The 8,021-nt window shown below is 43.0% G+C and overlaps 1 protein-coding gene across 1 annotated transcript; it reads left to right on the forward strand.

The window, feature by feature from the left end:
• Nucleotides 1-3,714: 3,714 nt before the first annotated feature.
• Nucleotides 3,715-5,174, forward strand: LOC124181360. Its single transcript, XM_046567863.1, has 5 exons — nt 3,715-3,833; nt 3,907-4,159; nt 4,223-4,380; nt 4,446-4,622; nt 4,710-5,174. The coding sequence occupies exons 2-5, from the start codon at nt 3,975-3,977 to the stop codon at nt 4,865-4,867; spliced, it is 678 nt and encodes a 225-aa protein (XP_046423819.1). The 5' UTR covers nt 3,715-3,833; nt 3,907-3,974; the 3' UTR covers nt 4,868-5,174.
• Nucleotides 5,175-8,021: the final 2,847 nt, after the last annotated feature.

Consider the following 8,021-nt stretch of genomic DNA (forward strand, 5'->3'; position numbering starts at 1 on the left):
GCATTTTTTCCATTTATATCAACAGAAACAAAAAACTGACCCGAATCTTTTCCTGCGCTACTATAAAAAGAGGCGAACCATGCAACAATTGAAATGTGACGTGAATATAATCCACGGCGAAAAACGTTAACCCTCGATTTTGAAATAACCAAATTTTAGTAACACCTTAGTGAACTGGGTTTTTCAACAAAATGTGAAAAGAAAAAAAGAAATATATAAAAAAATTTAACACCCGTGTAATATTTTCGGAAACGAAATCCTCAGCGATTTGAGTTATCCAAACCATGTGCACGGTTTGCATATGACATATCATTCTTCTCCGTCTTCTCTTTTTGAAATTGATACTTTAGATAAAAATGGATCAGTTCGTGACTACCTACCGCAAGGATTACTTGTGGCCATATGTTAGGACGTATCCTCTACGTGAAGGGCCTGCTTACGCGACGGTATTACCACCTCGAGGGCCTTATTCGGGTGTGCCATGCACCTGCGGCGCTGGCCCCGGTGGGGAAATGCCACCGACGGAAACCGTAGCTCCTCCCAACGCTGACTCCTATGAATGGAGTAGGTTGGGTCCCATGGGACCCCTTCTGGACCCTAAATTATATCCCGCGAAAGTTGGGGCCACTCCTGAAACACCCGGGATGAGACTCGACCAGCCGAATACGTACTTAAAGAAGGTAATTAGCCGTTCACCGTTCATTCGTCGTTTGTTGGAACTGATTTCTTAATAGTGAATTGGAGTTTTCGAAATGGCCACCCGTATTCCGCCCACCTCGTGCCTTTAGCTCTCGAGTTTCTCCGATCAGTTCACAAGTTTGCAAGTACAAACAATCTAGTGATCTTTCTAACGCGTGCAGGGTTGATAAATTTCAACAATATTACTTTTGGCACAGTCGTTGTGCATTTCATTGCGACAGAAAATTCTTCACTGTGACGGCATACGCAGCCATGCTTAGGTACTCCTTCGTTAAGTCTTCGCCACCATGGTTCGTTAATTAAAAAATTTTCTTGACAATAGCTGCACGAGAAATATCCGTACCTATATAACGTACTCAAAAGTGCGCCACCGGACGACATGATAAGACGAATAAACGTAGATCGTCTCAAAACAACGTATCAGGTTGACTACTGTCACTTGGGTGAGTCGAGAACGATACAGGTTCTGATGCTACATCGAAATGGCGGTAAATATATAAATTGCAACCATTTCCTCCCAAAGACGAGCATCCTTCGGGTGATTACAAGAATCTCCTCAAAGCTTCTGGGGTCGATGATCTCGCGCCTTGTCCTCCGCCCACTCAACTTCCGGGAGTCGAAACCCGCCCCAGACTCAAACTCGTTAAGAGGGTAGAAGCAAATTGCACGAAAAGATCTCGTTCCGGTGTCGAAGAAGACGGGTCATCCGCCAGCACGGCCATACCGCCGTGGAAAAGCGAATACGCTGACGGTATTTCGAGAACTGGTCACACTATAATAAAAGAAAGACTTCATCAGCACGGTGGTTTGTCTAAGGGTAAAATTACGTACGCGAGAATCGGCTGTTCCATGTAATTATTCATTCACACTGTCAATTTGAGTATGATGTATGTACCCGGATACTGCATTGATGTATCTCAATAAAGAAGCGAAGAAGATCGATATTATATTACCAGATTTTAAATGGGAACGATTGGATTCATGATCGGCAAACGGAGGACTTAAATTGTCACAGCCGTGTTCAAGGGGTGAAGAGCCAAAAAAAAATATGGCCCATTTATAGACAACTTTTGTTTTTATTTTCATGTTTTCCCGTGGAGGCATATGACACTAATGCCTTAAAATTCCCCGTGCAATTTACGCGTCACGCGTGTCAGTTTCTAAATTCCATAATCGAAAATGTTGGCATGGAATTGACCACAGCCGAACATTGCAGAACGCCCTGCGGAGCCACGGTCAAGTAAGTTTCAACGCAGCAGTTCGAAAGTCGGAAAATCAAATAATCCTAACCGTCTCGATTGACAGACAGTTAAGCCGAAGTACCCGCTTCCGTAATGACTCAGGGTTGATTCCTGGTCCAGTTTGGCCGCAGGAAAAGCCCTCCGAACTTCGGCAGAGGTCGACCAACTACGCGGGCGACTTTGCCAGCGATCACGAAATCAAATCCCCAGGGTTAAAATCGTCGGATGAGTCTGAAGAGGACACCAACATCGCCGAGGTATGTCTCGACCTGCTGTATTCTTCGAAAATGTGAAGCATAATGTTTTGTCCCTGACGGCAGATCAATTATCCTGAACATTACGACCCCGGTACCACAAAATTGAAGGCGAAAACAAAGACGAGAGATCTCAAGCCGCCGGCCTTCCAGGACTTGAGCTATAACAAAATCGGGAAGGAGCAGGTACCCGGAGCTTCCACGGTCCCCTACAGTATGGCGAATCGGCAATACTTGCGGCCGGAAGTCGGTCACAGGAACGCGACGATCGCCGAACAGCGGCTGCTGCGGCTGAAGGACCTCCAGCGGAAGCGGGAGTTGATGGAGCGCTACTACTCTCAGGAGATCCGGAAGCTAGTAAGCGAGTATTACGCCAGGGGACCGGCGGACAATTCTGGGGACTCGCTGAAGCGGAAGGAGGAATCGGGCCCCGAGCAGCGACTCTGCACTATCGGTGAAACCGTCTCCAAGGCCCTCGAACCCTGCGGAACCATGACGACCATTACAAGATTGGACTGCGGCTGCATGCAAGAGACGACCAGGCCCATATTCACCACGCTGAATGGCAGGGTGGAAAACCGGAACTGCCGGCATGGACCCGGCTCGGCCCTCCTCAGGATCGCTCCGCCAAATCCGAGGGACCATTTGCAGTCATTTTCTAACACAGAGGCGTGCGGAAGACTTGAAAGTCCGAGACTTTGCCGGCCTCGAATTGACCAGCGCAATATGTTCGCAACCTGCAGGACGGCCTCTGATCCGAAAAGACACCTTCTTCAGGACTCAAAGTTCCGAAATGATTCGGGCGTGCGGCAAAATCGATCGCAACTCGATTCTCAGCTCGTAAAGACCGTTTCTCGCAGACCTGGAACGGCCAGCAGCAGCTTTATCAGGAACAGTGTTGAACCGCGGAGCCTTTCGCCGCTTAGGAAATACAATGACACTTCTACCGATTGATTGTCGATTTATCTTAGTAATCGTGAAAGAGTGTCTTCAATATCTGTGGTGATATAATGACCTAGCTGCGTGATTTCAATATAAAATATACATCGTAATATGTATCTGTGAAATATTTGTTTTCTTAAGGGGAATCAAGGAGATCGAGGTTCGATGATTTTCGAGAGCTTTTGACGTGATCTTTCTTTGTCCATTTTTTAAACAAAAATAAACATTCAGCGATCGTCGGATCGGTTTGCGCACAATTTCGGTCTCCTGATAGCCTAGAATAGCAAAATTGCAGTGTACCGTTTTCTGGAATATTTTTTTTTTTACAATATTCGGAAAAATCAATCTTTCTTCACCTTCCCCGTCACAGTCGGGTTTCCACAAGTCAAGACGTGAGAATTTTCACAAAATTGCAAACGGGGTATGGCGACGAAATCTCTGATGGTGCGGCTAATCGTGATGTCGGTTCGAGCAGTTCTTCATTATATTTTCTACAGAGTAGCTGTGATGATTATTTTCTCAACTGGAAGCGGACTCTCCTGGCTTTACCGCGGTTTTGTTAAACCGACACTCCAGATCATCGCGAAGCGTTATCATACTAACCCTGAAGCCTGCAACTTGACAGATGATCACGAGACGAAGCTTTGCGCAGCTTAGTCAATGGTCTTTGCTTCTCATCAGCACGTTAAAATTACCAGTAGGTGGTACTTTTTACAACTTTGATTCACTTTATATTCCATGAAATCCTTTAATTTCTAACTGTCCTGCAGCGGTTCCGGAATTGTTATAACAACCACCTTGAGGATTCTTTGCGTGAATTCTGAATAACTCGTCCAAAATGACGAACCTCCGCGAGACTTTTGCTACGATGACGCACCGGGATTTCACATGGCCGTACCCTAAACCGCTTATCGTAAGGCCCACTCAGCCACCGATGAGCACCGGTATCAGACTCTACATGCCGAAGGTTGATCCGAACGATTGCAGATGCGATGCTCACGGGTTTCAGAGCGACATGAACAGGTGAGGGGAAAGAAAACAAAGATGGCCATATATTTCAGGATTAATTCACTGTCTTTCACGCAGGTACAAGCAGCTGGCCGACAAGGAGAGAAGACTCCACGACGATGTGGTGGCAGTGAACCGGGAGATGACGAACTTGATGAGCACGATATTGGAAAATGTTTGCGAAATGGGGGACGAGACGATGAAGAGCGTCTATCAGACGGATTACGAAAAACGAGGTGCGCTCTTATCTTTGCAAAATCAAAGTCAACTGTTCACTGTAATTGGAACCGATTTTCCCCAGGGCTACCGATCGCCCATTACAGGCAGCTCATGGCGGCAGTCGATTCACCGATCGGGGCGCCGATCAATCCGGTGGTTACCGATCTGAGGGACGGATACAGAGATCCGACTCGTTTCAGATACAGCGCCATAAACAGGCCGACCATTCAGCCGGCCAAGAGTATAAACTTCCTAACAGGTGATCAGGCGTTTTTTTATTTACGCTTGCAAGGGGAATGATGAATTTGTTTGACTCTTGATTGCTGAATTATTTATCGTTTGCCAGTTCCTGAGACCTTCGACATGTGGAACGAACCCTTCACCGGACGATCTGAGTACATGGACAACTTTAGCAAGATGGGACTGAGCAATATGAAGAATCGGCAGCAGTATCTCGAGCCTCTTCCTTCGTCTAGGAGACGCTATGGTGATTGTAAAATGTGAAGGGAAGAGAGGAAGTTGCGAAAACGTTTATCCAATATTAATACGCGTTGTAATGGCGTCTATAAAAATAGTAAAATAACATAGTAAAGTTTGTATGTACTGTAACGTGGTATTTTTCATTCGCGTTATAAACGGCTTTCCGAACCCTGGGTAGAACCTAAGGTTAGGGAAATAGCCAAGACGAGTTTTACGCATCCGAGACTCTGAAAGGGAACACTCTACAGGCTAGCAAATAAGTTGTTTTTGAATTTTTATTTCTATTTAAACAAATTTCACACACACATTTTTGTCAGAGGAGTAGCCGATTACAGTATAGACAGTTGAAATGAATAGACAGTTGAATACATACGGCGATGAGATAACAGATTTCCGTACGAAGTCGTCGACTGTGAAGAACTCAAATAAGTTGACACACTGGAACGGTAAATGAGCTCAACCGTAAACCATACAGGAAACATTTTATGAATTTTAGTTCCATTACGAAAATAGACATGGTGGTGTACTATGAAATTCAATGTCTTTATCTATCACTGGTACTGGGAATTTATCGTTCTGCATGCGATGCCGAACAAGTAAATATTCATCAACCGCGGGTTGAAATTTTACCTAAACTCTCGCACGATACGACATGGTCCGGATGACAGTAGCGCAAATGAGTATAAATGGAACACAAACAAGAGCCATCCGCAAAAAAAAAAAAAAAATTATTTCAATCTCGGAAGCTAGATTGATGCAGGTTGTGACGATGTAAAAAAAATATTATACATTTTACGTCTAAAATTTCCACAAAAATCCAAAGGGGTTAGCTATACTTTTTCCGTGATTCTCGGCACAAAAGCTTTTCTTCTTGAAATCGACTTCTGCGACCCTTTCTATACTAATTAGACCCTCAGGACCGCAAAAAGAGCAAAGGATCAGGCTGTGAGGAAATTACCAAGGATTGCAATGAAGGCATTTTAAATGGCGTAGGACCCACATGTGAGAAAATGAGAAGACTATACGGGGAAATTCGTTTATATGTTAATTTTAATACAGGTAATATAAAATATTGACAGCATATCGTATCTTGTAGAGATACATTGTACAATGTACCTGTGTGCAGGACAGAACTTGAACTAACTTACAAACTACAGAATATAACTATCTCATATAATATTTTTTGTGTTCTGGATGAAGTAACGTGTATTACACTTCTATTTCCTTAACTGCTCTTTATGTTTCACTTTCATACAGTTTGGCAACTTGTTGAAATACCATACACTGACGCTTGAACGCTTGTACTAGAATTGAGGGATATTTTAATGATTCAAATATAACCGCGCAATAAGCACGACACGAGCGGATGAGATTAGACTCGTGGTGTGGGACACCTGGTCACAAATTTCAAATTTAAGAAGAAGGAGCTTCTTGGTCAACTCTCTCTAGAAGGAAGGAGGTGTGGAGGTTCCCATCTCCGAAATGAAATATTAAAAGACCGAGAATCGACGAACTTATAATAAAAGAGTAAATTTTACCACGAAGAAGAACATTTAAAATTAACTATTATCAACTCGGAAAGTCAAATCAAATTTAAAGAAAGAGGATTTGAATCGAAGAAAAAACTTAAACAATGTGCAATCCAAGAATATAGTGCCTCAACGAAAGACAATTATTTACACTTATTTATAATTTTAACAATATACATCATTTTTAAACAATATACACATGGGATGAATTAATTGTGGAATGGATGAATAAATGAATTTTAAACCAAACGACCGCTCGTGTTTTAATGTATCAATAAATAAATTAAATTGTACTCTGCTATTCGTACCTTCTGAAATATACTCAACATTTAGTAATTGATTACGCATAATTTTCAAATTTCAGTATAGTCTTATAATATTGAATGAACTGTCACTCAAAGGGAACAAGAAAAATTGTAGCTATGGAATTTTCACTTGCCTTTCTCTTCATTCTAATAAGCCAGCACGAATTTGAAGTTTTTCAGCAGTAAACCGTTCCTCACAGCGTATTGGGACTGTGCCCAATCGATTTCTCTCGCAAAATTGCTACTGAATAGTGCACGAGAGAATTTATTCCAGCACTTTTCAGAATCTCGGAAATTTTCGCTAAAAATGCAAAGGGATTAGCCTTACTTTTTCTTCATTTTTGGAGGCGAAAATTTTAGGTCCCACAATCGATGTAAACGACCGTTTCCTGACTAATTGGGCCCCCAGGAACTCGGAAAACGCAGCGAAAAGAGCGTCGGATCAACAGGAGAGAAAATACGAAGGAAGAAGCACTTGCTGAAAAATGTCAAAATCACTGGTTCTCGTTTGTTGCCTGTAACTTACGACGCGTTGATCGCAGCGTATTGGGACTGCGCCCAATCGATTTCTCTCGCAAAATTACGTCGGAATAGTTCACGAAAGAATTTATTCCAGCACTTTTCAGAATCTCGAAAATTTTCGCCAAAAATGCAAAGGGATTAGCCTTACTTTTCCTTCATTTTTTGAGCCGAAAATTTTTGGTCCCAGATTCGATCTAAACGACCGTTTCCTGACTAATTGGGCCCCCAGGAACACGGAAAACGCAGCGGAAAGAGCGTCGGATCAACAGAAGAGAAAATACGAAGGAAAAAGCACTCGCTGAAAAATGTCGAAAACACTGGTTCTCGTTTTTTGCCTGTAACTTTTGATGCGTTGCTCGCAGCGTATTGGGACTGCGCCCAATCGATTTCTCTCGCAAAATTACGTCGGATTAGTGCCAGAAACAATTTATTCCATCACTTTTCGAAATCGCCAAGATTTTCGCCAAAAATGCAAAGGGGTTAGCCTTACTTTTTTTTCATTTTTGGAGCCAAAAATTTGTGGTCTCAGATTCGACTTGTATGACTCTTTTCTGACTAATTGGACCCCCAGGAACTCAGAAAACGCAGCGAAAAGAGCGTGGCATCAACAGCAGCGATATGACGAAGGAAATCTTTTGTTTTTCAGCTGTAACTTTTGATTAGTTGTTTGCAGCCTATTCGAACTGCACTCATTCGATTTCGCTCGAAAAATCACGTCGAAATAGTGCATTACAAAATTCATTGCAGGATTTTTTAAATTCCGGAACGCTGTTTCAGCTAGCCGTAAGTGAAGTATCTACGTTAAGTAGAGAAGCTGAATTG

Source organism: Neodiprion fabricii, chromosome 4 (assembly GCF_021155785.1).
Source record: "Neodiprion fabricii isolate iyNeoFabr1 chromosome 4, iyNeoFabr1.1, whole genome shotgun sequence".
Lineage (NCBI taxonomy): Eukaryota > Metazoa > Arthropoda > Insecta > Hymenoptera > Diprionidae > Neodiprion > Neodiprion fabricii.

What these genes read in the sequence shown, in the direction of transcription:
- LOC124181360 (XM_046567863.1), top strand. Translation starts at nt 3,975, where the DNA reads ATGACGAACCTCCGCGAGACTTTTGCTACGATGACGCACCGGGATTTC. An exon ending in TTTCAGAGCGACATGAACAG is followed by an intron (nt 4,160 to 4,222) that starts GTGAGGGGAAAG and finishes TCTTTCACGCAG; the next exon opens with GTACAAGCAGCTGGCCGACA. An exon ending in GAGTATAAACTTCCTAACAG is followed by an intron (nt 4,623 to 4,709) that starts GTGATCAGGCGT and finishes ATCGTTTGCCAG; the next exon opens with TTCCTGAGACCTTCGACATG.